Here is a 27,841-nt window from a genome sequence, read left to right on the forward strand (position 1 = left end):
CTTGTTAGGCTCCGAAGTGCCTTAACTCCGTTCCCTTTTTCCTTTCATTGTTTCCCTCTGGAGTCCCCCCTTTGCAGTGGGCAGATCTTGCCAAACTCGGGATGGAATCTCTGCTGAAAGCCCCCCAGAAGAGCAAAGCCCCGCTTTGCTGAGCTGGGAGGAACCTGGGATGGCTTTTCTGGTGAGATTGGGATCTCTTCCAGCACATCCTCACTCCTTGAGCCGAGTCCTTAATCGTGCCTGGCTGGGGAGCCTGAGGAATTTGGTAGGAACATCGTGGATGCTCCGAACCCTTTCACATTTTTACTGTTGACTTCTGTAGGGAACGAGCATCCATCAAGGGGACAAGGATTTGTCATTGTTCCCCGAAAAAAGGGCAGTGGCATTGTTAAAGCCCAATGGGAACCCTTTGGAACGAGGAGCCTCCAGGGAGAAATGCAAATTTATATTGAGTTTTAGGACAGACATTGCCCAGAAGTCCCTTTTAAATCAGAAGATGGAAAGATTGTTTTATCTTTGGTAACTCTTTCCAGAGGACCTACAAAGCCGAGGCCATGAGCCACAGCTTTTGGGGTGAGGAGCTGCACTCACTTGTTTTCCGGGACTTCGTGGTGGGGCTGGGAGCTGATCCCAAGGCGTGGGCACGGGGCCCCTTTGGTCAGTGGGATTGGCCATTTGGAGTGGCAGTTGCCACCTTTTCTGGAGGGAAGAAGGGATGAAAGGAGTTTTTTGTGGCTATTGAGGAGGTTTATTGATCCCAGATATGGTGGCTCCAGGATTGTGGGAAAACAGGCTCCCTTTATGGCAGGAGTAAATTGTGGGGGATTGCTTCACTGGTCAGCCCATGAAGGGCTGGCTTGGGGCATGGGAATGGTTTTGGTCATGGATCAGATCAAATCCCCCCTGCTGGGCCCCTTCTCCTGCTTCCAGATCTGTTCTCAATACAGACCACAGGAGTTGTTTACCAGAGTCTGCCGTGGCTTGTGTTAAACTGCCCCGTGGGGTCCCAGTATCCCATCAAGCTCCATCCCAGTTTGCCCCCAGGCAGGCAAACTCCAGCCCTGAAACTTCCCAGTCGGGAGATCAGGAGCAGGGATTGCTGTATCCTCATAAATGGGGGCAGATTTTATGGCAGGGCCTGTTGTGAGGGACAAGGGCTGAGAGCTTGAACAGCAGGAAAGTCGATTTAAATGAGATATAAAGAGTAACTTCCTCAAAATGAGGGTGGTAAATCCCTGGCACAGCTGCCCAGAGAGGGATGGATGCCCCATCCCTGGGAACATTCCAGGCCAGGTTGGACAGGATGTGATTCAGTGGAAGATGTCCCTGCCCATGGCAGGGTTTGGACTAAAGGACCTTTGCAGGTCCCTTCCAGCCCAGCCCAGTCTGGGATTCTATGAAATAAGGAATTTTTCCAAATTTTCTCAAGGCCGTCTTCTCCAGAGCTTGACATTCCAACATCTAACTGGACATTTTGACCGTGATTTTTAGAGCTCCTGCATTCCTGGGATAACCATGGTGTTTGACCGTTCCTCCTGGAGCTGCTGTGTGTGGGATGTGAATGAATCCCATCTCTCCTTCCTCTGGAATTCACACACCTGTTGAGATATTTCTTCTACGCAGCATTTAGGTCTTTCCCAATTTTTATTTGCCTTCCAGTCCCAAATTCCCTCGTCTCCAGAGATGATGTCACATCCTCAGCGTGGCTTTTCCGTCCCTCCTGATGAAAGCCCTGATCTTTCCTCTCCTTCCCCTGGTGGCCTCTTTGTCCTCCTGAGCTCCAGCTCCCATTCCTGGCTGTCCCCACAGCCTCTCACGCCCTGGTGGTGGCTGAGGTGTGGATTCACTTTTGCACCTCTCCACATTCCCACTTTTCCCCCTCTCCAGGTCTCTCCATTCCCTTAGGCCAGGCCTAAGCCCTGCTCAGGGAATTGCTCCTTAAGCCGGGCTGTTGTTGGTGCCCTCGGGAGAGTTCATTGATCCCTTCCCTCAGCAGCCCCTGCTGAGCACCAGGACCCTCAGTTTTCCTTCTGTTCCACATTTCCCAGTCTGGAATTTGAATTTCCTCCCCCTGTGAGGAGGGGCAGCCAACTTCCTTCCACTCCTTGTGGTGTCACATCCCAGGGTTGTTTTTAAACCTGGATTTACTCCAGCTCATGGCTCCAGGCTGGGCAGGAGCTGCCATGGAGGGGCAGGAATCCTGTCTGGTGTCCCAAGGGATGCTTGGAAGAAGGCTTAGGAACAACCTTCCATGTCCCTTGGGAATGCTGAGGGGACAGTGTCCTTCTACAGGCTCTTCTTCCTCTTGAGAATCTTCTTCTTGGGAATCTTCTTCTTCTTGTTGCTTGGAAGAAGGCTTAGGAACAACCTTCCATGTCCCTTGGGAATGCTGAGGGGACAGTGTCCTTCTACAGGCTCTCCTTCCTCCTTCTACAGGCTCTTCTTCCTCTTGGGAATCTTCTTCTTGAGAATCTTCTTCTTCTTGGGAATCTTCTTCTTCTTCTTCTTGGGAATCTTCTTCTTCTTCTTCTTCTTGGGAATCTTCTTCTTCTTTTGAATCTTCTTGGGAATCTTCTTCTGAGTCTTCAGAATCTTCTTGGGAATCTTCTTCTTGGGATTCATCTTCTTCTTCTTCTTCTTAGGAATCTTCTTCTTTGGAGTCTTCTTTTTCTGCTTTGGAATTGTCTTTTTCTTCTTTGAAAGCTTCTGTTTTGGAATCTTCTTTTTCTTCTGCTGCTTCTACTTCTTAGGAATGTTCTTCTTTCCGGTTGCAAAGGAATTCTCCTGTTTTTTTTTTTTTTTTTCCCAGGACAGGGTGTTGCAGGAGTTTTTTGGTGGGATCTGTGTCAGATCCCATCCTTCTCTGGTGTTTCTCCTCTCGGCTCACACAAATAACATTTTGGGATCTTCTTGTAGTGAGGGTGAGCTGCAAACCTCTCCTTGGAAAGGGAGCTATCCATGAAATCCTGGGGGTGAAATCCTGATTCCAGGAAGCGGTTGCCTTAAACACCAGAAGGAACCATTGGGAAGAAGAGTTTTCTCTCACATCTTTGGGGTGAAGGTCTCTTTGTAAAGATTTTGAGGAAGCTTTTCCTCCCTTACTTGAAGCTCTTGGGAACAGACTGAGGAGGGGTTTCTAAAATCGGGGAAGGGATCCATGGGAATGGTAGAAATGGAATGGTTGGAGGATTTTATTGTCAGGGCTAAAGATAGAAGAGAGTGAGGGAAAATCCTGGGCTGTGGAGTGCTGAGGAGAACTTTTTTAGTCTTTGGAAAAATATGGGATCCTTTTAGAGGAGCAGGGATTTGTTTCTTCTCTCCCTCACGGGGAACAATTCCTTGCCAAGATCCCAGCCCAATCTCCCCTTTGCCAGTGGGAGCCATTCCCTGTGTGCTGTCCCTGCAGGCCTTGTCCCCAGTCCCTCTGCAGCTCTCCTGGAGCCCCTTCAGGGACTCTGAGCATTCCCTGGGTTTTTCCCTTCTCCCGGGGAACATTCCCATCTCTCCCAGCCTGGCTCCAGAGCAGAGGGGCTCCAGAATCCTGGAATGGTTTGGGTTGGAAGGGACCTTAAATCCCATCCCATTCCACCCCATCCATCTTCAGGGACACCTCCCACTATCCCAGAGTGCTCCAAGGTCTGTCCAGGCCTTGATAAAGTCCTTGAAATCTACAGAATTCCATGAGCTCCTCTTTTCCCACTCTCCCAACATTTAAGTGGACCCATCCTTGCTCCTTCTTTCTTGGAGGCACGACAAGAACCAGAGCCTGGTTTCTAAGGTGCGCTTGGAAAGTCCATTATTCCCCACATCCCATGGTTTTTCCCTAAATCCAGGTATCCAAAATGCTCCCCAAGCCTTATATTCCAACTTCGGGAAGAAAGAGCCGGCCGAGAATCCCGCCGATCATTCCGGGCCGGCTCCTGTGGCACGGTGGGATTTTATAAAGTGTTTTTGAAAGGATGGCTGGAAAAGGGAAAGGTCCCAGACGTTTTCCTGCTGCTCCCTCGGCGTTCCGGGCCGAGCAGGACCTCAATTAGCGGGGCAGTAACGAGGCAGTGTCTGCGTCCTGCGCCGCTTGGCCCGAGCCGGAGCCTTGCACTTCATCATTCCTAACTCGTTGCAGTAGCTCCACAAAGTCCTCACAAATCTTTGGGGCTGAGCAAGAAATTGGGAGCACATTTTTTGGTGTTTCCTCGCATGGCAGCTGCGCTGGGAGCTCCTTATTTTTCATTAGTGTCAGACTCGGCAGCTCCAGGAGCTCTCAGGCTCCAGGCATGGGACAGGGGCATCATCCACGGCCAAGTTTTCCTGAATATCCCTCTGGGACCGTGGAAAACCTGAGGTTCCACTCACAAAGCAGGGAAAAAGGGATTTATGAACCCGGCAGGACAAGGCTCTTGAGGTTCCCAACCTTTTGAAGCACCCGAGCGCCCATCACCTTAAAGCAGGAGGGATTTGGGAGCAGGGAACGAGGCTGGAATGTGGAGCCAGCCCTGAAATGAGCTCCGAGGCTTTGGGATGAAATCCTGCTTAATATTTCTTCAGTGCTTTCTCTTGAAGCATCTCCAAAGCGTTTGAAGAACATTATTAAGACTTTGGGAGAAGGGAGGATCTCTCTTTTCCACTCCACTTGGAAAGGGAAGAAAAAGGCAGCTTGGAATTTATTTGGAGGATGAGGAGGCTCCAGGTCCTTGAAGATTTTTCTGATTATTTGCAGAAGCAAATCTTTGGGGTTGTTCTGGCTGGGGATCTCTCAGGCACTGTGTTGGGGGAAAATAAAGGACATTTTTAGGTGGGATTCATCCCTGCATCCATTCCTGGGAGCTCTGGGCAATTCCAGCAGTGCTGCACGTGGATTGGGACGAGGCAGGAAGGTGTTTTTGGGGCTGCCTTCAGTTTTCTTCTGTCGTTTTCTTACTCAGCTGTCACCTGATTGCCTAAAATAATCCAAATTCTGTGATTCTGAGGTGAACAGGGAACAAATACACCAGTAAAATCCCCAGGAGTTGGGGGAAATCTTCCCTTTCTCAATAAGGAATGAGATTTAGGATGATGAATGTAGGATTTCAGTGGAGCTCAGGTTTTGGATTCCCTTTGATTCCAGCTGTGACCAAAGCCTTGGGGGCTGTTCCTGCCCTTGGGAGCTCACACATGGGCAGGTGAATGCTGGTTTTTCCCTTTTTTCCCCTTTTCCCCCATTTTCTGCAATCTCTGCCCCCTGTCCCATCCCACGGGGTTCCTCTGTCCCTGCTGCAGGCCAGGTTGTCCTGCAGTGAGGAGCAATTCCCAGGAGGAATCTGGGACATCCACGATGTCCAGGTCAGCCAGGAGCTGTGGATGGAGCTGCTCCAGAGCCTCTGCTCCGGACACATCCCTGTCCCTGCAGTGCTGTGGGTCAGCAAAGGCACCTGGATTTTACTGGAAAGAATTCCACTGAAGCTGATGGAAAACCATTGGGGTTGGGTGTGCTGACTTTGACTGACCTTGTTCTTTATCTCACGTGTTCCTGGGGATCCAAAGGTGTCCCAGAATGGATTGGGATGGAAGGGACCTTAAAAATCATCAATTCCACCCCATCCATGGCAGGGACACCTCCCACTGTCCCAGGTGGATCCCCCCTGGCCTGGCTGAACCTCGTGGCCTTTTGCTTGCCCACCTCTGGGGGTTTCATGTTCTGCTCCCAAACCTTTTCCCACCTGGATTTCTCTGCCCTCTGTTCCCTTGGATCAAGGCAGTGCTGGAGCCTCTGAGCTCTTTGTGGGGTCACATTCACACCTTGTGAAAAGCAGGTGCAGCCCCATTAACTCCAGATGGAAGCAGAGCAGTCAAAACCCTTTGGAATTTTGTCCTTCAGCTTCCCTCCCCAACCCCATCCCGCGGGGAGAGGAGAATTCCCTGTAAAAAAAGGATTTTTTTTTTTTCCTGTTGCAGTAGCAGGTGGAGTTGGTCACCTGGAAAAGGGGATGGCTCCATAAAGCTGCTCCTTCCCGAGGGCTGGGCTGGGATGCCACACGTGTGGCACTCGTGGGGACTCTGGGAAGACCTCCCAGCTCCACTTTTCCCTTTTTAAAAGGCCCATAAATGAAAATTGGAAAGGGCTGGAGGGGAGGTGTGAGATTTTTCCGGGGTTTTTTATTTGCAGAGTTACGTTTTTTATCCTTAATAGATTTATAATACGCAGCTCCCTTGATTTGTTTCCATAAAATTAACCAGTAAATTTCAAATGGAAAAAAGCCCCTAATGGGAACCACCTTGGCCAAGGCTGAAACGTTGCTGTGTTCAGGAAAGGTGGACCAGGGCATTTTTCCCTCTGCCAGGTTTTCTCCTGGAGTGCCACATGTTGGAGGGATATAAAACCTTTACTAACAAGAACTTGGAGGAATTCTGACTTTCTAATTGCCCTTTTTCAATTTTTTTTTTTTCCTGGTACAAGCTGCTGTTTATTTTGGGCTCTTAAAAACTGGGGTTGTAATTTGGAAGTCTGGGAGTTTCAAACCTGGGGCAAGGAGGGGTGGGAAGGATCCAGACTGGTGGCCAGGGAAGGGCTGGGGGTGGCTCTGCTGATTGTTCTTGGAATTTGCATCCTGTGAACCCTGTCCTTGGCACTGGAGTTGGGATCATTTGGATTTTATTTTTTTTAATGTTTTAAAGTTATTTTTGAGGCAGGATTTCATTGTGGTGTCCACAGAATAAGGCCAGGCTGTTCCTGCTGGGAGCCTTCCCGTAGTGTTGGGATGAAGGATTTTGGTCACAGGTGGGACTGGAGGGTCTTGGAGGACTTTTCCAACCTTATTGATTGTGGGAATCTGGGATCTACCTAAATCCCGAGTTATTGCTGGTTGGGATGTTCATGGAATGGTTTGGGTGGGAAAGGACCCTAAATCCCATCCAGGGATACCCCCTCCCACTGTCCCAGGTGGATCCAGCCTGGCCTTGGGCCCTGCCAGGGATGCAGGGGCAGCCACAGCTGCTCTGGGAATTCCAGCCCAGCCCCTGCCCACCCTCCCAGCCAGGAATTCCTTGCCAAGATCCCAGCCCAATCTGCCCTTTGCCAGTGGGAGCCATTCCCTGTGTGCTGTCCCTGCAGGCCTTGTCCCCAGTCCCTCTGCAGCTCTCCTGGAGCCCCTCCAGGGCCTGCCAGGGGCTCTGAGCTCTGCCTGGAGCCTTCCCTTCTCCAGGGAACATTCCCAGCTCTCCAGCCTGGCTCCAGAGGGGCTCCAAAATCCTGGAGCATTTTCCAGCAGCTCCACCGCAACCTATGAATGAAGTGGGAACAGCTCCTCTTTCCCAGAGGGATCTATTTCCCTGGAATTCCAGCCTGATCCACAGAAATTCCCAGGTTCTGGAATCTCTTTGAAGATGGTGTTTGGATAATTTATCCTTTTCCCTTCTTCCCTCCCTCCTTCCTGCTTTTCCTACCTCCCATTCTTCACGTCTCTCTGCACGGAAATGTTTCACTTCTAGGACTTCCAGGATAATTTTTTTTCTCATTTTCCCTTGGTGCCGTTCCCGACTGTTCCCACTGGAATTTCTCCACCACAACCATTGGGAGGGTCGGGAGAGGCTCCAGGGTCATTTTTCCAGTTTTCCCATGGGAGTTGTGTCACAGGGAGTGTGGGATGTGGGAAGAGGGGCGGGCTTGGCTCATCCCAGCTGGGATTACAATGGGTGGGATGGAATAATTCCCAAATTCCCTTAAAATCAGCATCTTCCATGACCTCAGAGCCTCCATTCCTTGGGAATTATTGATGTCTTTATCCATGAGTTCAGCAGGAAAAACAGGTTGTTCTTTCCCAAATTCCCTTTTAGGCCTCATTTTCCCTTTTAGGAAAGGAAAGTTTCCACAGGGAATTCCAACACCTCATAAAACAATTCCCCAAATCCCAGAGTTTTTCTCCCTGGGAATTTGTTGGATAACTGCCTGCCATGGGATTTCTCCAATCCCAAATCCCGGGAACCAATAAATGATCCATCCCTAATTAAAATCCATAAATAAATGGTTGCAAGGGAAATTTCCCACCTTCAAATCCATAAATCCATTAAAGAACAAGGAAAAATGCAGCCGGGTTTTCAGGGAAAACAAATCCTGTTCGGCTCCTCATTTTTGTGTGTCACAAATCCCATTTTCTAAGGAATAAAAATTTCCAGGGAATGTTTGAGTGTCACCCTCATTCCAGGGACATGGAATTCCAGCAGGGTGGATGACACTTTTTTCCTGCTGTGTTTGCTCCCAGCTGATCCTGCTCCTGTAATTCCCAAATCCCAAATCTCAGTTCCCAAATCCCAATTCCCAAATCCTTCCAGGTTATTTTTCTGAGCTGTTTCAGGTCCTCTTTCTCCAGCAGTTTTGGGTTTTTTTCCCCAAGATTTTGGGCCTTCCTTTCTCATTCTTTTTTTTTCCTCCCTGCATCCCTATTCTGCTTATCCCAGAATTTCCTCTCTGGGATTTCTTCCTCCTTTTTATTGGGATCCATAATGAAGGGGTTTAACTGGAATTGAGGAAAAATATAGGGAATAAATTCTTCCCTGGGGTGGTGAGGGGCTGGGCTGGAATCCCAGAGAAGTTGTGGCTGCTCTTGGATATCTGGAAGTGTCCAAGGCTGGGTTGGATAAACGTGGGATAGTGGGAGGGAATTGCAACTGGATCCTTTCCCACAAAACCAGTTTGGAATTCTGGGATTCCATAAGTACAGAGGGACTGAGGGGACAAAGGACTGAAATTTGGGATAAATCCATTAAATTACATTTTCCCACAGGGAATATGATACTGGAATAAATATGGATGGAGAAGAGCTTTGGAATTTCTTGATGGAAAAGGAAACAATGTTCCCTATAAAAGACAGGATTCGGGAATGTTGTCTGGAAATCTCAGCCCCTCTATTTCCTTCAGATACTGGAAAGAGAATTCCCTGAAATCTTAAAGAGCTCCCAGCACTATGGGAAACCTCCCTAAGGAAAATCCTCACTGCCAGGAATTGTTTGGGATCCAGAGCAGCACAAACAGGAATTGTTGGGGATCCAGGGCAGCACAAACAGGAATTGTTGGGGATCCAGGGCAGCACAAACAGGAATTGTTGGGCTCCTGCTGCCACAGCAGTGCCTTGTTCCACCCAGGGAATACTGAACTGTGAGATCCATGGAATTAGGCCTGGATTAAATCCTCTTTATGCGTGGTGCTCATCCCTCAGTGTCCATAGAGGGAGATCCAGGCTGTGTCCCTTGGAGTTTTCCTTGAGTTGAGGATGGTCCTGGCTGGGCTGAGCTCAGGCCGAGCCTGGTTAAGCTGAGCCTGGGACCCTCCTGTGTGGCTGAGACAGAGGGAGAAGCCAGAGAGGGAAAGAAAAGGAAAATCAAACCCTTCCAGGGCCTTTTTTATGGCTAAAAAATGCTCTTTGTAGTTTCCCCAGACGCCTTTAGAGGGCAGATCACGTCCAGGGAATAACGGATTTGGGAGGTGCTCGATATTAGGTGGATTCTTAGGTTGGAGCACTCAGAACAGAGATATTTTTTTTTTTTTTTTAAACCATAATTTGAATTCTGCAATAACTTGTGGTGCTTTCAAGGGTGACCATGAAGTGAATTTACAGCAGCGAGATGAGATCAGGTTTTGATTTATCGCTGCGGACTTAAAATCTTTTTAGGCTCAGTCCTAAAAATTGTGGTGTGAGTGAAATATTAGTGATGGATGCAGGGAGAAAAATCCTGGGAACATACTGTGGGAGAGGAGAATTATGTAATGTGTTGACTAAGTTCATTTTTATGTTAAAAAAGACCACAAAAAGTGGTTTCAGTTGGGAGAGTTGGTTTTGGAGAGCAGTGCTGAGTGCTGAATGTATAATTTCATTTTTCTCTGCTGTAATCTCTTCTCTAAATCCCCAACCCTCACGCCCCAGTGCTTAGGAAAAAAAATGTATTTATCAACAGAATATTTCACATTATCAGAGGGATCTTTGTGAAGTGAAGGCAGGAAAATGAAATTGAAGCTCTTCTGTAACGTTGAAACTTTTCATATTGGGATTAAATATTCCTTACAGTCACCGTGCTGGGGGAGGCAGGGCCAGGCTAATTCTGTGATTAATTAAAACCAGCACTAACCAAATAATGTTCTGCTTTCTTCTGCTGCTCCCTGAAGCTCAGGGATCCTGGGGAAGATGATTATTCCTGAAAAAGCCATTTTGTTCTCCCCCAGCTGAGCCGCTCTTTGTGGCTCAGCCCCGTTGGCAGCTGCTTTGTGGGTTTCTCATCAAAAAAACCAGAGGGGTTATTCCCAAACAGAATGAAAAGGGCTTTGTTCCAACAAGGATTTATCCTTTTTTTTTTTTTTTTAAATGGTATTTTTTACATCTCCTGAAGGTGGAGGTGCTGCTGCTCCTGGGATGTGCAGGATGCTGGGGGGTTCTTTGGGTTTTGGGGTTCTTTGGGTTTTGGGGTTCTTTGGGTTTTAGGGTTCAGCCTTTCACTGTGATCCTTGTCCAGATTCCTCCTGAAGTTTTGATGGAAAAGGGAAAAAGGACTTGCAGGATTCTTTGGGGCTGGGCACAGCATTTGGCTCTGTCCCACACAGCATCCCTGTCTGCAGGCTGGACAGACAGGGAGGGACAGATGGACACAGGGATGAGGGATGGGCTGGGGGGTCACTCCCAGAGAGCTGGGACAGAACCTCAGCAAGTTCAGCCAGGCCAGGGGCTGGAGCTGCACCTGGGAACAAGGTGGTTTTTAAGGTTCCCCTCCCACCCAAAGCATTCCATGAGGATTTCAGTTTGGTCCATAGCTCTGGAGCACACGGCACTGTGGGGAGCAGCCATGGTCTATCCCTGGAAGAACATTCCTCTGCCATGGAAAACAGGATCTTGGGGATGTCAGGACAGCCTTAGTCTGGCAGGTTCTTCCCAGACTCAGTGAACATTCCAGATCCCATCTCTGTCCCTCAGTTACTGAACGTGTTCCCAGATCCCAGCATGGAACATATCTTGTTGGGATCCTGTTATCCCAGGTTTCTGCGGGAATGGCTGAGGATATTCTGCCTGCAGGTCTGGGATCTGAGTTAGATCCAAAGGATCTCCGCAGCTCTTCCCAGATCTCACTTAAAGACTCACAGTCTGTCCTGTGGAAAAGCCAAAGTCCTGTTTTGTCCAGGACTGACCACACTGGGCTTTTCCTGGGATTTCCCGAGTCCTGTTGTTCCAGGAGAATCGGGACCATCCCAGGGAGGTGCTCTGACCATGGCCAGTCCCTCAGAATCCTTCAAAAACCCAGCCCAGGCTGATAAATGGCAACAAAAGCAGAATCTTGAAAGGAGCCTTATCTCCAAGTGCCAGAGGCCAGGGAGGGGGTGTGGAGCAGCACTTTGGGAACTCCCAGGGACAGTGGGATACAAGGATTCCATCCCAGGCCAGGCTGGGGTAACTCCCTGGGGAATGTTGTGAGGTCAAGGAAAAGTGGAGCATGCATGAGTGACAATTCCTGTCTGCTCCATGGCTGAGGGAGCAGCTCCTGCTGCAATTCCTGCCGTGGAAAACAGGGATAATCAGGAAGGCAGCAGCTTCCCAGCAGGTGGGAAGGGAAAATGGGAGGAAAACCGTTGGGAAATGCTGGAATCAGGCTGCTCAAACTCGTGGCTGGAGTGAGGGCCCTGTGTGGTGTGGAGCTCAGGCAGGGGTGGCTCCATGCTGAGCACACTCAGATGGTTTTTCCAGAATTCCCCATGGATCAAACCCTGGAAAGTCCAGCCCAACACCTTCCCCCTTCAGTGAAATCTAATCCATGGGTGCTTTTATCCTGGATTTCCAGAGGGGTGAGGGTCCCACCTTCCCTGGGCAAGGACAGAGGTGGGGACAGCACCTGGAGAGTCCCCAGGGGTTTGAGGAGCTCCTGGAGCTGGGATTATTCCTGTGCTGGGGGCTGGAATTTCCCTGGGTGCCTTTGGGTTGAGGAGGAGCTTCCTGGTGCTCCAAGCCCCAGAGCTGCACTGGGGAGCCCAAGGAAGGGCAGGGAGAGGTTTGGAGCACCCTGGGATAGTGGAAGGTGTCCCTGCCCATGGAAGGGCTGGAATGGGATGAGCTTTTCCAAACCAAACCGCTCTGTGATTCCATGAACTCCCCAGTTTTGTAATTCTGCAATTCTCTGGTAGAATGTCCTTAAGTCAAAGCCTGAATTTGTCCCTTTAGCTCCCCACTCTCCTCTCCAGCTTCATTCCCTTTTCCTCTGTTTTTCTTTCCTGAGGAAACCAAGCCTTTTGCCTGGATTTCTCCTTTTTAACAGTTTCACTGGGGGAAAAAAAACAAAAACCAACCCCAAACCCCAACCCTGTTCCCTGTGCCATGCCTTGCTTGTCAGGGAGCATGTTGGAACAAAGCCTGGCTTGGAAAACAATCCCAATTCCCTGAGAGAGCTCCCAAAGCCAGGCCCTGCACGCTTGGGTGCTCCTGAGTCATTCCAGACCCTCTCACCTGTGACCAGTTTTGGTTGTGATTCCTCTGCTGCTCCCTCTCTTACTCAGGGCTTTGGTTGGGTCCCAATTAAGAGTGAGGAGAGGTGAAAGGGACGTGTGGGAGTTGGCAGTGGAGCTTTGAGTCACGGCTGTGCCTCCTTGGGCAGAGTTAAACCAGCCCGGGGTCACAGCAGCAGCTCCCAGGGTGGGGGATTTCATCCAGGGGTGCTCCTGGCTGGAGAAGGAACTTTAAATGGTTGGTAGAAGCGAATCAAAGAGTCTCAGTTCCATCTCAGTTCAGATGAATTGTAAACCATTTTTGTGCCCAAGAGCTTGGGCTGCTGGAGCAGAGCCCCGAGCTGTGGAGTTGTCAGGCCGAGGAGTTTCATGTGTTTGAAATTCCCTGCGGAACACCCATCCTCCTCCTCCTCCTCCTCCTCCTCCTCCTGCTCCTGCTGCTGCTGCCTTCGGTGCCCTGAGCTCATTCTCGGCTCCTCCACCGCGTGTAAATGTGATAAATAAACTCTGTAATCGCAGCACTGAGCTGCCTTTGAAGCTGCCCGCAGATCTGGATCCCACAGAAGTGTAAATCAACACTTGGGCCATAAAGGGCTTCTTAAAAAGTGGCTTTTTTTGCGCAGCTGACCCGGAGGCTGTGGTTGCCCAAGGCTTTTTATCAATCCTTGCGTGATAAATTTCTCCTTGGAAGGGAAAGTCTGGATCATTCCCTTCTCCCAGTGCTGGGCTCACCAAAACAGCTGAGGTTTCATCGGTTTTGTGTGAAAAGCTGAATTAACCCAGTTACTGAATGAACTCTAAGGAGGTAAATATGGCTGAGCTCATCCCATGGGCTTAATCCCATCCATGGCAGGGACACCTCCCACTGTCCCAGGATGGTTTGTGTTGGAAAGGACCTCAAATCCTGTCTAATTCCAACCCCAACACCTTTTCCTATCCCAGGGTGCTCCAAGCCCCAGTGTCCAGCCTGGTCTTGGACACTTCCAGGGATCCAGGGCAGCACAAACTGGAATTGTTGGGAATCCAGTGGGATACCTGCTGCCACAGCGGTGCCCTTGTTCTGGCCAGGGAATATTGAAGACATTTTAGGTACCTTAATCAGGACCATTACATCCAGGTTGGGAAAAGGAGCAGCAGCAGGGGATGAGGGTAAATCATGGGGTGAGAGCAAAGCAAAGGGGGAATTGTATTTTCCTCATCACACACTTGATGCCAAAAACTTGTATTTGAGGAAAATTGATGTTTAGGAATATCAGACCCAGGGTGGATTTCAGCTCTGGATGGGCTGAGGTGGAAGAGACTTTTTAGGGAATGAGGAGTGGGGGGTTTGAGGCTGAGTCTGTGCACTGGGGAGAACAAACCCTTCCAATGCTGCATTTCCAAACTCCTTTTACTTAATGACCTGGAATGGAGTTCAAAAAAACCCTCCCATTGTTGGGCCTCGTTTCCTGAGCCCAGGGAGAACTTTGTCAGCCAAACCTCCAACAAATTGTCTGCTCTGATAACAAGTTAGCACCGGGAACGGGAGAGGCCGAGCCCCTCCTCGTCCCGACAGCGCCGGCTCCGCGGGCAAACTCAAAGCAGGAGCTGCGGCCGTGTGTTGAGTTTACACCTTGCAATAATAATCCCTGCTTTTATCTGATCCCAGGGGGATTTTATAACTTTGGAATGGCTCTCTGGCAGGGCTCCAGCCCTACTGTCATTTTTTATTAAGGTTCTTTTTTTTCCTATCCTCGTAGCCAGTCGGCTTTGCTGCTTTTTTTTTTTTTTCCCCCTTTTCTTTTTTTCTTTAAGATTGCTTAAGGAATATGTATCCCATTCCTAGGGATATTGGGAAATGATATTTGAAAATTTGGTGTCTCAGCCCATTAGAGGGGTCTGTAAAACCATCACAGCAGGAACTAATCAAAACTACCAAAGCCAGCCTTTAAATCATCGCTCCCTTTAAATCACCAGCCCCTTCTCCCCGGGCCTTATCTCGTGTCTCATCAGGAAAAACCTAATTAGATTCTGCTCAAAAGTAAATATTGGTGGGTGGAGGTGAGGGGAGGTGAGGCTCGAGTGTTTGCGAAGGGGCGCGGAAAACAAGGCGAAGTTACAAAAATAACAATATTGGAGTTTTAAAGGAGCCCCTTCCTCCTGGAGGTGGGGAAACAACTTTTCCTTGGGGTGGCTCTGGAGGCAAAGCCTGGAGGAGTCCCTGGCCTGCTCTGGGAATGATCCTGTGTCTTTGGGAATGATCCCATGGCATTGGGAATGATCCTGTGTCTTTGGGAATGATCCCACGGCGTTGGGAATGATCCCATGGCATTGGGAATGATCCTGTGTCTTTGGGAATGATCCCATGGCGTTGGGAATGATCCCATGGCGCTGGGAATGATCCTTTGGCATTGGGAATGATCCCATGGCATTGAGAATGATCCCATGGCACTGGGAATGACTCCATGACATTGGGAGTGATCCCTTGGCACTGCAAATGATTCCATGGCATTGGGAATGATCCCATGGAACTGGGAATGACTTCATGGCGTTGGGAATGATCCTATGGAACTGGGAATGACTCCATGGTGTTGGGAATGAGTCTGTGGTGTTGGGAATTACTCCATGGCATTGGAAATGAGCCCATGGCATTGGGAATGACTCCATAGAGCTGGAATTGACTCCATGGCACTGGAACTGATCCCAGTCCTTGGCATTGGGAATGATTCCGTGGAGTTGGGAATGATCCCATGGTGTTGGGAATGATCCCATGGTGCTGGGAATGATCCCATGGCATTGAGAATGATCCCATGGCACTGGGAATGACTCCATGGCGCTGGGAATACCTCCATGGCATTGGGGTGCAGGTTTGTGGCTGGGGTCACTTGATCTGGAGGAGATGAGTTGCTTTGAAAATCCCAACTCTGAAAAATTCAGCTACAAAAAAATTGAGCTCCACCTTGGTTGGGTTGGGTTGGGTTGGGTTGGGTTGGGTTGGGTTGGGTTGGTTGTGAGGGGTGGGAAGGTGGAGTTGCTGCTTGCAAGCTTGTGGGAGTTTTTTGGGATGGATCCTGGAATGCTGAGGGAAGTCCTTCCTGTTGAGGGCTTTGAATCCCAGGATGGTTTGGGTTGGAAGGGACCTTAAAAATCATCCCATCCCATTCCTGTCTGAGCAGGGACACCTTCCACTCTCCCAGGTTGCTCCAAGCCCTGCCCAACCTGACCTTGGACACTGGCAGGGATGAGGAGTCCACACCTCTCTGGGAATTCGTATTTAGGGTTTGAAGAGAAACCCCCAAAGCTGCATCCTGCAGGGTCGAGCCCTCGGTGAAGGGAGGTGCAGGAGTTACATCATCAAATAATCCCAGGATGGTTTGGGTGGTAAGAGACCTTAAATCCCATCCCATTCCACCCTTGCCATGGGCAGGGACACCTCCCGCTGTCCCAGGTCTCCTAAAAGTCTTCTGGACTGCCTGATGACAGCCTCAGTCCACAAACGTGGGATCTGGAGCTGGAAAGGTGCCTTTGCTTGTCCTACCAGCCAGTCTGGATAGAGGATTCCCATCAGGAGCTGGGAATTCTGCCCTGATGCAGTGGTGGGGATGCTCCTGGTCTCCCAGGCTGCTGTGGATGAGGCAAGTTGCTGTGCTTGGAGAGAACTTCACCTCCACGATCCCAACACTTTGTGTTTGAGTCCTAAAAGCAGCATCAGCTGTGACCAGGCCTTGGCTCTCCTGCCTCTTTTTATGCTCCCATGGAGCAGAGCGAGCCAGGATTGATGGTCCTGGATAACAGAGGCAATTCCACAGGATAACCCCAAACTGGCCTCACTTTCCTGGAAACCACACCAAAAGGTGGGGGGATTTTGGATCGGATTTGTCGTCCCCTGAGGGGTTTGGGCCTCCTCCAGCCCCGATTCCGTGGATTTTCTGAGGGCGCCGCGGGTGTGACCCGGCCTTTGATGTGGGGCCTCTTCCCTCTGTGGGGAACAGAGCCCCCAAACCCCCCAGTGCTCCTCTGCAGGTCGGGTTTGATCCTTTCAGCAAATCCATGGAAGGGTTGTTCTGCTGCACCCCGGCCCGGGGAGGTGCTGGGAATGAGCTGGGGAGTTCCTCAGGATAATCCCAAATTTCTCCAGAGCTGCTTCCTCTGGGCCTCCCCCCAGCCCTGCCTTTCCCTCACGCTGAAACCCAAACCTCGCTGACTTCACCAAGCTGAAGAAAACTCGATATTTCTCACTTCTAGGTCACCTCAGTCCAGATCGTTTCCTGCCGGGAGCGGGGGGTTGGGAATGCCCTCGTGGAGATGAAAAAGCCATTCCCGTTCCTCCTGGGGCCTGCAGGGCCTGGCTCCAGGATCACTCCTCCATGCTGGGGCGCTCCCGTCCCTGCTGCAGTGGGAACGTGCCCATCGCAGCTCGGGATTTGGCTCTGGTGTTCCCAGAAAGGGACCAACAAACCTCCACTGAGTGAACGTGAGGCTGTTCAGGCACAAATCCCTGGAAAATCTTGTCCAGTTTAAAACTCCCCCACAAAAATTCTGAAAGGTGAAGATTCCTCAAGGTCCAAGTTGCTCCTGGTGGGCTGGAAACCTTTTGTGCCTTCGGGAGCATTGTCTGGCTGGTTTTTAGGATATCTGGGAGTTGGGACATACAAATTTTTCCTTTTTTTTTCATTCAGAGAGTGGGCAGGCCCTGGCACAGGGTGCCCAGAGCAGCTGCAGCTGCCCCTGGATCCCTGGAAGTGTCCAAGGCCAGGTTGGACATTGGGGCTTGGAGTACCCTGGGATAGGGGAAGATGTCTCTGGGAGTGGAATGGGATGGGATTTATGGTCACTTCTAACCCAAACTGTTCCTGGGTTCTGTGATTTTCTCAGCTAGTTCTTGGACTTCAATCCAGGTCAAAACTCTTCTCTTGATAAATCAGTTTATTTGCATGAAAAGTGCAAAATCAAAGTTTGGGGGGTAAATTCCATGTGGGGCTCCTTGTCCTGGAGCGATGCCGGAGGGACAGATTTCCTTGATTTCTAAATAACTGGAATTTATGAGGTCTTATCAGCATTTGGGTTGGATCTTATAGATGTTGACACCTGGTCCTGATGTGCTCCCAAAACAGGGAAGATTAATCCCTGTTGGAAAACAGAGGTGGGACCAAGGTTGGTCATCCTCAGAGAGCACTTCCATGGATCCTTGGTGACACCAGTTCCATGTCCAGCCTGATATGCCGCGTGTTTCCCACCGAGGGCTGGGTCAGAGGAGTCCAGGGCTGGCAGCAGCATCCTCCAGCTCGTTATCCCAAATTTCCCTCTCCCATGACCGCCTGTGCGCTCCGGGCCCGCTCCGCCCTGATTAACGATCCGTGTCCAGCTCAGGGCTTCATCCAAAACTGCGCCTTTTCCCACTCTTTGATTCTCCCCTCTCCAGAAGGAGAAGGATTACATAAACTGGAGGGTTTAATGAGTGCACTGGGCTTGCTTTTGGGGGAATTTCCAGTGGATTCAGGGTTATAACTTCATTAGGCCTGGGTTGGGAAACTCATGGCAGCGCTGGGCGGGCCCGAGCCCCGACCCTTTGTTGTGTTCTCTTCTGAAGGACCAAGCGCTCCCGCCCCTTTTTGAAGTCCTAATTCCCTTTATGGGATGTTGCAAGGCCTTTCTATAGAGTGCTGCCTCTGAAGTCCGAAAATCCCGGTGCCAAAAATGCCCCTTTCCCCAACGGCTTCGCGTCCTGACGTCGGGAGCAAAACTTTGTCCTGGGCAGTGTCCACCCAGACCTTTCCCTCTGGGGCTTTGTTGCAAAAATTCCCATTGTTGGGATTCATCCCTGAAGAGATTTTTTTAAAGGGATGGGGTTGGGAGTCCCCTGGCTCAGCTGGGAGGAGCACTCGGAGTAAATAAATCCAGGGCTGCTCCTGCTTTCCAACCACTAGAGGTCAAGGTTGTGCTGTGGGATAATACATCCCACAAGGATTCACATCCCGATCCAAGGATTCGCTCCTGTTCCCGCTGCAGCCGCCTCCAGGGGCAGCTTTGTACACGGAATTTTGTCGTGGATTGCCCAGCTCGTTAATTAATTCAGGGCTGATTGTGTGTGCTCGGGGTGAGGAGCACTTTGAGGTGGATTTTCCAAGGAATGGGATGTCCATGCCTGGATTTCCCAAGGAATGGGGTCTTCATGCCATGCTTGGATTTCAGTATTCCTCAGATGCAGGAATTACTCCATTGCTCGGTCCCTGGTGGGGTTTTGCTTCCCAAGGGGAGATTCCAAAGGGATTTTGAGGATGGCAAAAATCAAAGCTGCTCCTGAATTATTTTGGGGGGGATGTTAAAATTTCCAAGTGTCGAAAAGGAAATAATTTGGGAGGTTTGCACATGGATAAAGCTTTGTGCTCTCTGCAGTTCAGGTAGCAAAAGTAATTAATAATTAGTGATTTTTAATAGTCATTAATAATGTTTTAATTCTCCCTTGGTGTTGCTGACAGCTTGATCTCCGACAGATTTGATGGTTTTCCTGCTTCCTTCTAAATCCAGGCTGCCACATTCCCATAGGGAAGGGGATGGGCCCCTTTTGCCACCTCAGAGAATCCTGGAATTCTAGAATGTCCAGGAGCTACCTGGGCTTGTGGAAAGTGGCCTTGCCCATGGAATGAGAGGATCCTGAATATCCTGTCCATGATTCCCACACACCTTTCTCCTGATACATAAAAAACCCACAGCATAATACGGGGAGGAATCCTCCAAATCTGTGTTTAAATCCCTATAAATTCCATGTTTTCCGAGTGTTTATTTTCCAGTTACACCAGCACTCAAACCCACGTGTCCAGCACCGCCACATCCATGGGATTGGCCTTTTTTCCCTGGTTTTGGCTGGGATTTGGCCCTGGAGACCCCTTGTGTGTTCGTGCTGTTCCCATTCCTTGCCCTTCGGTTTGAACTTGATCAGCTCCTTAACAAGTGGGGCTGAACCACTTTTCCTGTGGTTATTGTGCTCCGTATCAAAGGGAAAACAATGGAATTTTCGCAGGAGGGCACAGTGTGACCTCAGCTGCCAGACAACCCCAAAATCCCTGGAATAACTCCGCGTGTTCCCAGCCCTCCATCCCGCTGCTTCCAGCACGTTTTCCTTGAGCACCTTTTACAGCTCGTTCCGCACATCAACAATGTGCAATTAAACCCTCCTGGGCTCCCACAAAAATGCTTTCAGGAACCTCTGGGGTCCAGATGTGGAATGTTTTGTGCCGCCACGGCTGGAAAAGAGGAACAAATCCAGCGGTTCAGGAGGTCCCCGAGCGCGGCCTGTGACAGTCACCACATGGCCCGCGGGCGAATATTGCTGCAGCTGGGCCGTAAACGGATCAATGTGGCAGCACGGGGGCCGGGGCCTTGGGATTTGGAAAGAGTCAGGAGCGTGTTTGGGTTGTTGCATAATCCCTGGCCTGCTTTGCAAATGGATCTGGGAATATCTGGGTTGGGGAAAAGGCGACGTGTCGGAATTCCGCCGAGCGCGTGGCGCCTCCGGCCTCCTTTGTCCCCTTCCAGGGCTGGCTGCGCCTCGTGCCTGAAAACCAAATTAAATCCCAGGTGAAATCTGTGTTTTCTCCTAGGCACAGCAGCAGAGGAACCTGGACAACATCGTGTCCCAGCAGCCCAGGATTAGCGGGGGGAAGAAATCCAAGAAGGAGTTCAGTGCCAGCTCCGAGCTGGAGGTGAAGAACACCAGCCCCATGTCGGAGCAGGATTCTGGGATCCTGGATGTGGAGGATGAGGATGAGGAGGAAGAGGTAAACACCAAACCAGCAGTGTGGGGTGCCTGTGGTGTCTCAAGAGGTTTGCTCCTTGCTCATGGGGGAGTCCTGAAGGTGCAGAAGAGGCTGGAGAATGTAGGATGTGTCTCAAAATTTGGTTTTATTTTGGTTTTATCCCTATTCCCATTACTGGGCTCAGCAGAGAGGCCAAGGATTGGGAACTGCTCACCCCAGTCTGTCCCAGCAGCTTGGTGCTGCTGGAGAACATCCATCCCTCATGGAAACATTGCTCCATAACCCAATCTTTGCCTTTTCCTTTGTCCTGGTTTGTCTTTGGATAAGGGATTCTGTCAGGATGGGAGGTGGAAATTTGAATTCCTTGATGTGCTCCCTTCTTCCCTTTCCTTCCTGCTGCAGCTTCCTGGGACCTGACAGAGGGTTTTGGGTGTTATCCCACATAACCTGGGGATGATGTTGGTTTCTCCTTCCTCCCAGTGCTGGTTCACCTGGGATTTGGGATGTTTCCCATGGAATAGAGCCCAGTGGCTCAGGAAAGGCAGCTCAGAGATCCAGACCTGCAGTGCAGGGCCTGAGGGGTTGAGCCTTTGGATGTGTCCATCATTCCTTGGGATGCAGCCATGTTCTGGACCTTTTGGGAAGTTCTGTCTGCCCCTCTGGATGGTTTTTCTCATTTATTGAAGTCTCTTTTGTCAGGAAAATGATGTTTTCAGCTACAGCCAGTCCCTGGGCAGGGGGGTGTTTGTCACCCTGACTGTGACAGCCCCTGAGCAGCCAGGGAGGGGACCAAGGACAAGCTGGAAATTTGAAGTGGAGATTGTTCAAGTGGTTCTGGGCTTTCTGTTTCCTCCCTGCAAATCCATTCCATCCTTCCCATGGCTTCTGTGCATCCAGAGCAGAGTGAGGTCACACCTTCCTCCATGGGGATGGAATTGTGGGGTCAGCCCTGAGCAACCTGGCCCTGCTCTGGGACCCTCTGGGTGGGCTCCATTCCTACATCAGCACAGAATAACCCATTCCATGGTTCCATGGTTCTGGCCTATCTCAGGCAGGTGAATCCCATCTCTGGGTGTGGTGGCACTTTGGTGGCCTCACAGGAGGTGACCCTGCAGCTGGGGATGGGCAGGAGGGGCTGTCCCCATCCCAGTCCTGGTCCCAGGGCGGGCAGTGGCCGCTGTCCGTGGTGATGAAGAGCAGTGGGGGAGGGGCAGCAGCCATGGGACCCCCAGGTGCACCTGGCCAGGTGTCCTGGAGGAGATCCCCTGGGAGGGTGGGCAGGGGCTGGGCTGGAATTCCCAGAGCAGCTGTGGCTGCCCCTGGATCCCTGGCAGTGCCCAAGGCCAGGCTGGACACTGGGGCTGGGATCCACCTGGGACAGTGGGAGGTGTCCCTGGATTTGGATCCAAATGGGATTTAAGGTCCCTTCCCACTCAACCCATTCCATGGTTCCATGGTTCTGGCCTATCTCAGGCAGGTGAATCCCATCTCTGGGTGTGGTGGCACTTTGGTGGCCTCACAGGAGGTGACCCTGCAGCTGGGGATGGGCAGGAGGGGCTGTCCCCATCCCAGTCCTGGTCCCAGGGCGGGCAGTGGCCGCTGTCCGTGGTGATGAAGAGCAGTGGGGGAGGGGCAGCAGCCATGGGACCCCCAGGTGCACCTGGCCAGGTGTCCTGGAGGAGATCCCATGGAGGAGATCCCATGGAGGAGATGCCATGGAGGAGATCCCATGGAGGAGATGCCATGGAGGAGATCCCATGGAGGAGATGCCATGGAGGAGATCCCATGGAGGAGATGCCATGGAGGAGATCCCATGGAGGAGATGCCATGGAGGAGATCCCATGGAGGAGATGCCATGGAGGAGCCCCATGGAGGAGATCCCATGTGGGAGAGAAAAGCGAGCAGTTTGTTCCTGATCAGCTTTGAGTTCCCTGTGTTCCTTCCTCATAGAATCAGAGAATCTCCTTAATGGAAAGGGATCCACAGGGATCATCCATCCAGCCCTGGCCCTGCCCAGACCCCCCAAAATCCCACCCTGGGCATCCCTGGAGCAGTGTCCCAATGCTCCTGGAGCTCTGGCAGCCTCGGGGCCGTGCCCATTCCCTGGGCAGCCTGGGCAGTGCCCAGCACCCTCTGGGGAAGAACCTTTCCTGATCTCAGCCTGACCTGCCCTGGCAGAGCTCCAGACATTCCCTGGGTGCTGTCCCTGGGTCACCAGAGTGAATCCTCCTGGGGAATTGTCCTTTTTGGAACGAAAATTATTGATTTATTGGCCAAAAAAATCTCTCACGTAGAAATGAAGCCATTCTAATTTTGGGCTCTGCACGACAAGAGAGACCTGGAGCAACTGGAGCGTGCCCGGGGAAGGGATTGGAGCTGAGAAGAGGCTGGAGAATTCCTGAGGGAGCTGGGAAGGGGCTGGAGAATTGCTGAGGGAGCTGGGAAGGGGCTGGAGAATTGCTGAGGAGCTGGGAAGGGGCTGGAGAATTGCTGAGGAGCTGGGAAGGGACTGGAGAATTGCTGAGGAGCTGGGAAGGGGCTCAGCCTGGAGCACAGGAGGCTCAGGGGGACTCTGAGCTCTGCCTGGAGCCTTCCTTTCTCCAGGTGAACATTCCCAGCTCTCCCAGCCTGGCCCCAGCTCCCTGATGTCCCCTGGGCTCTCTCCAGCAGCTCCAGATCCTTTTCCTGAGGACTCCAGAGCTGGATTGGAGCGTGCCCTGTCCTGGAGTGGAGCCCCCGTGGGCTGTGTGTCTTGTCCCGTGTCCCTGTGCCCCAGCTCATCCGTGGATTCCCATCAGTGGGACCCTGGGATGGTTCCCAAATCCCCGGATTTGGCTCCTCTGGAATTCCTGGTGTTCCAGTCTGGAGGGTTGTCACCAAGAACCTGGCTCGTGTCCTGCTTTGGCACCAAAACCCACCAAGATCCAAACCCTCATGTCCCAAATTAACCCTTGTATCCTGAATTAACTCTCCTATCCCAAGTTAACCCTTGTATCCTGAATTAACCCTCCTCTCCCAAATTAACTCTCGTATCCCAAATTAACCCTTATATCCCAAATTAACCCTTATATCCCAAATTAACCCTCGTATCCTGAATTAACTCTCCTATCCCAAGTTAACCCTTGTATCCTGAATTAACCCTCCTATCCCAAATTAACTCTCACATCCCAAATTAACCCTTGTATCCTGAATTAACTCTTGTATCCCAAATTAACCCTCCTCTCCCAAATTCACCTTCATATCCCAAATTAACCCTCGCATCCCAAATTAACTTTCATATCCCAAATTAACCCTCCTCTCCCAAATTATCCAAACCCAGAGCAAGGCTTCCCTGAACTCTGAGCCATCCCGGTGCTGGTGGCAGCCAGGGCTGCAGGTTTCCGTGGCAGACCCGCCTTGCAGGGGTTAAATGTGCTGCAGGGATCGTTTAACCCCACTGGCAGGAGGGCTCTGGGTGTTTCCAGCTCTGGGAACGTGCCTGCTGCAGGATTTGGGAATGAGATTGGGAGGTTGATGTTGTGTGGACTGGGAAATTTGGGGATAAGATGAATAAATCCTTTGTTCTGGAAATCAAGAGGAATAAAAAGCAGGATTGGGCTGGAGGGGGTGGCAGGGGAGCCATCAGTCCTGGCCTGGGGCAGCCTGAGCTCCCGTGGCATCCGCACGTCCCAAAAATCAGGGATTTATGGATTGTTGGGAGCGCTGGCAGTGCAGCTCTGCCTCAGGAAGTGCAGGCACTGCTTGGTGCTAAGTGCAGTGAATTTTTAGATGTGTCTGAGTATTGAAATAGCAGATAAACACCTGAACTTGTGAACGTGAGACAGGGTCATTGTGTGATGTGTTAATCCAGGCAGAGGGAGAATTTCATGGAATCATGGAATGGCTTGGGATGGAAGGGACCTTAAAAATCATCAATTCTACCCCTGCCGTGGGCAAGGACACCTCCCACTGTCCCAGGTGGATCCAGCCTGGCCTTGGACACTCCCAGAGATCCAGGGGCAGCCACCTCAAATCTGGGAATTCCAGCCCAGCTCTCCCCACCCTTCCAGGCAGGAATTCCTTCCCAAGAAGGAATTTTTTCACTCCACTTCCACGTCAGAGAGGAGTTTTTCCCACAAAATCCCATCCCATTGCAGCCCTGCCGTGGCCTGGGACACTTCCACCATCCCAGGTTACTCCAAGAGCAGCTCCAGAGGCAGTGCCTGAGGGTGCAGGTGTGGGAATCCCATCCTGGATCACCTCAGGGTCCCCCATTAGGATCCTTCCCATCCCAAACCAGTCTGGGATCCTGGGATCCCTCATTTCAGCTCCAGCCAGGAAACTCTGCAGTGCTGAGATCTGATTTTCCTTGCATGGAGGCGATTCTTTCACTCCAGTTCCACATCAGAGAGGAGTTTATCCCACAAAATCCTGAGGGTGCAGATGTGGGAATCCCATCCTGCAGCACTGGGATCACCCCAGCATGGGCTTTAAGGACCTTCCCACCCCAAACCAGTCTGGGATCCTGGGATCCCCATTCCAGCTCCAGCCAGGCCCCTCTGCAGCCCCCAGGACTGATTTCCCTCACACCCTGCGACCTTTTAACAGCTGCATTTCCATCCCACAGAGGAGCTTATCCCATAAAATCCCATCCCACTGCAGCCCTGCCATGGCCAGGGACACTTCCACCATCCCAGGCTGCTCCCAGAGCAGCTCCAGAGGCAGTGCCTGAGGGTGCAGGTGTGGGAATCCCATCCTGCAGCACTGGGATCACCCCAGGATGGGCTTTAAGGACCTTCCCACCCCAAACCAGTCTGGGATCCTGGGATCCCCCATTCCAGCTCCAGCCAGGACTGGTTTCCCTCACACCCTGCAATCCTTTACCAGCTCCATTTCCACCTCACAGAGGAGTTTCTCCCAATCCCATTTTTCCGTCCCCATCCCTGCTGAGGAGTCTCCAGGACCCTGCCCGGGGTTGGGAATCCTCCCTGAGCCCCGAGCTGCCCTTTCCTCACCCCAGCTCCCTGCCAGCCTCATGAAAATCCGGGAAAACAACACCATTGCCAGGGCTGTCCATGGGGCCTTTCATCCTTTTCCCTTTTCCCTGCCCCTTTCATCCCTGCCCCTTTTCCCGGGATTTGGGGTGCCAGAGCTTTCAGCCCGAGCCAAGGAGTGCCAAGGGAACATCTCCAAAGGACACAAAATGCAAATTCCCCCCAGGGACAGGGACAGGGACAGGGACAGGGACAGGGACAGGGACAGGGACAGGGACAGGGACAGGGACATTCCCACCATTCCAGGCTGCTCCCAGAGCAGCTCCAGAGGCAGGAGCTGGAGGTGCAGATGTGGGAATTCCATCCTGGATCACCTCAGGATGGGCTTTAATGTTAACAACCTTTCATCCCTGCCCCTTTCCCTTCTTTCATCCCTGCCCCTTTCCCTGCCCCTTTCATCCCTGCCCCTTTTCCCTTCTTTCATCCCTGCCCCTTTTCCCTTCTTTCATCCCTGTCCCTTTTCCCGGGATTTGGGATGCCGGAGCTTTCAGCCCGAGCCAAGGAGTGCCAAGGGAACATCTCCAAAGGACACAAAATGCAAATTCCCCCTCTGATCCCACCCAGCCCAAATTCCCTTCCTCACCCCCATCCTGGATCCTCCCTGCTGCCTCTTCCCGAGGGGGAAAAACCGGGAAAAATCAAACCCAAATGGAGCTTTCAAGCAAATGGGACGTGAAACCCAAAGAATGGCTTGGGTTTTTTGCCCGGATTTTGCCTTTTTCCCCACTTTTTGTTGCGGAAGGAGAGCAGGGCTGGTGCCAGGATCCCTTGGATTCTGTGCCTGGAATGAGTCCGAGCGTTCCGTGGGGTTTCAGTGGAGCAAAGCCAACACGAGAGGGCATTTTGCTGCTTCCAAACCCTGAAAAATCAGAATATTTCGGGAGATCCCAGGAATTAAATGGATTTTTCCATACCTGGAATCTTGGCTTTGCCCTGGAGCCACTGGTGTTGGAGCTGCTCTCACCTATAAATGATATTTTGGAGCGATAAACTTATTTAAATATGATTTTTTTTAGAATTATATTCACCTAAAAGTGATTTTATTAGAGTGGAATTTAGTTGTATTTGAATTTTTTAGAGCTAAACTCACCTAAAAGTGATTTTTTTTTGAGTTACACTTGTATAGATGTGATTTTTTTTGTAGTTTCGTTTGCTTAAATGTGATTTTTGGGAGTGGAATTTCTTTATATTTGAATTTTTTAGAGTTGCACTCACCTAAAATTTGCAGTGACACTTCTTTAATATCAGCATTTTTTAGATCTACACTCACCTAAAAGTGATTTTTTTTTTGAGTTACCCTGATGTAGATGTGATTTTTTTTACAGTTTTATTCATCTAAATTTAATTTATTAGAGTGGTGTTAATTTATGAGATTTTTTAGAGTTGAACTCATTTAAATGTGATTTTTTTTCGAGTGGAATTTAGTTATAATTGAATTTTTAAGAGTTATATTCACCTAAATGTGATTTTTTTCGAGTGGAATTTATTTAAATTGGAATTTTTTAGATCTTCACTCACCTAAAAGTGATTTTTTTGGAGTTAACACTGATTTAATGTGATTTTTTTAGCACTTCATTTTCCTAAATGTGATTTTTTTTTAACGTGGGATTTATTTAATTTTATTTTTTTAGAGCTGCACTCACCTAAAAATGGCATTTTGGAGTGACTCTGATTTATATAATTCTTGATAAAAGATTTTGATAATTTATGATAAATCAAATATGATTTATAGAATTTTTTTTTCATTTCATTTACCCAAATGTGATTTTTTTAGAGTGACTTTCATTTATATTTGATTTTTTGGAGAAGATTTCACTTCTCTCCATGTGATATTTTAGTGTTTCACTTGCCCATATTTAAATTTTTTTAGTGTTTTCACTTGCCCATATTTAATTTTTTTAGTGTTTCACTTGCCCATATTTAATTTTTTTTCAGTTCTCCTTATTTATCCATGGAATTTTCATGAGCTACACTCACCTGGATGGGAATTTTTGGACTGACGCTCATTTAAATTTAATTTTTTTAGAGCTACAATCCCCTAAATATGATTTTTTTTGAGTGACCTTTAATTTATATTTGTTTTTTTTTTTATTATTTCACTTGTCTCTCTGTGATATTTTAGAATTCCACTCACCCATATTTAAATTTTTTGCCATTCTACTTATTTATAAATGAAATTTTTATGACTTGCACTCACCTAGATGGGATTTTTTAGAGTGAGATTTATTTAAATTTCATTTTTTCATAGTTTAGTTCACCTAAATGTGATTTCTTGGAGCGACAAACTTATTTAAATGTGATTTTTTTTAGGATTTTACTTGTCTCTCTTTGATATTTTAGAATTCCACTCATCCATATTTAAATTTTTTGCACTTCTGCTTATTTATAAATAAAATTTTTATGACTTGCACTCACCTAGATGGGATTTTTTAGAGTGAACTTACAGAAATTTGATTTCTTTTTAAATTTCATTCACCTAAATGTGATTTTTTTGAGTGATAAACTTATTTAAATGTGATTTTTTTACATTTTATTTGTCTCTCTTTGATATTTTAAAATTCCACTCACCCATATTTAAATTTTTTGCACTTCTGCTTATTTATAAATAAAATTTTTATGACTTG

The 27,841-nt window shown here is 49.8% G+C and overlaps 1 protein-coding gene across 1 annotated transcript in view; it reads left to right on the top strand.

Moving 5' to 3' along the window:
- The window catches only part of EXOC6B (exocyst complex component 6B), a 277,974-nt gene that overhangs the window by 105,927 nt on the left and 144,206 nt on the right, over positions 1-27,841 (top strand). Inside the window, exon 8 of the mRNA XM_041464605.1 lies at positions 20,029-20,205. Within this exon, the coding sequence (XP_041320539.1) occupies positions 20,029-20,205 (177 nt within the window). The remainder of the gene's footprint in view (positions 1-20,028; positions 20,206-27,841) is intronic.

This window comes from Pyrgilauda ruficollis, unplaced genomic scaffold, assembly GCF_017590135.1.
Source record: "Pyrgilauda ruficollis isolate IOZ18807 unplaced genomic scaffold, ASM1759013v1 scaffold181, whole genome shotgun sequence".
Classification (NCBI taxonomy): Eukaryota; Metazoa; Chordata; class Aves; order Passeriformes; family Passeridae; genus Pyrgilauda; species Pyrgilauda ruficollis.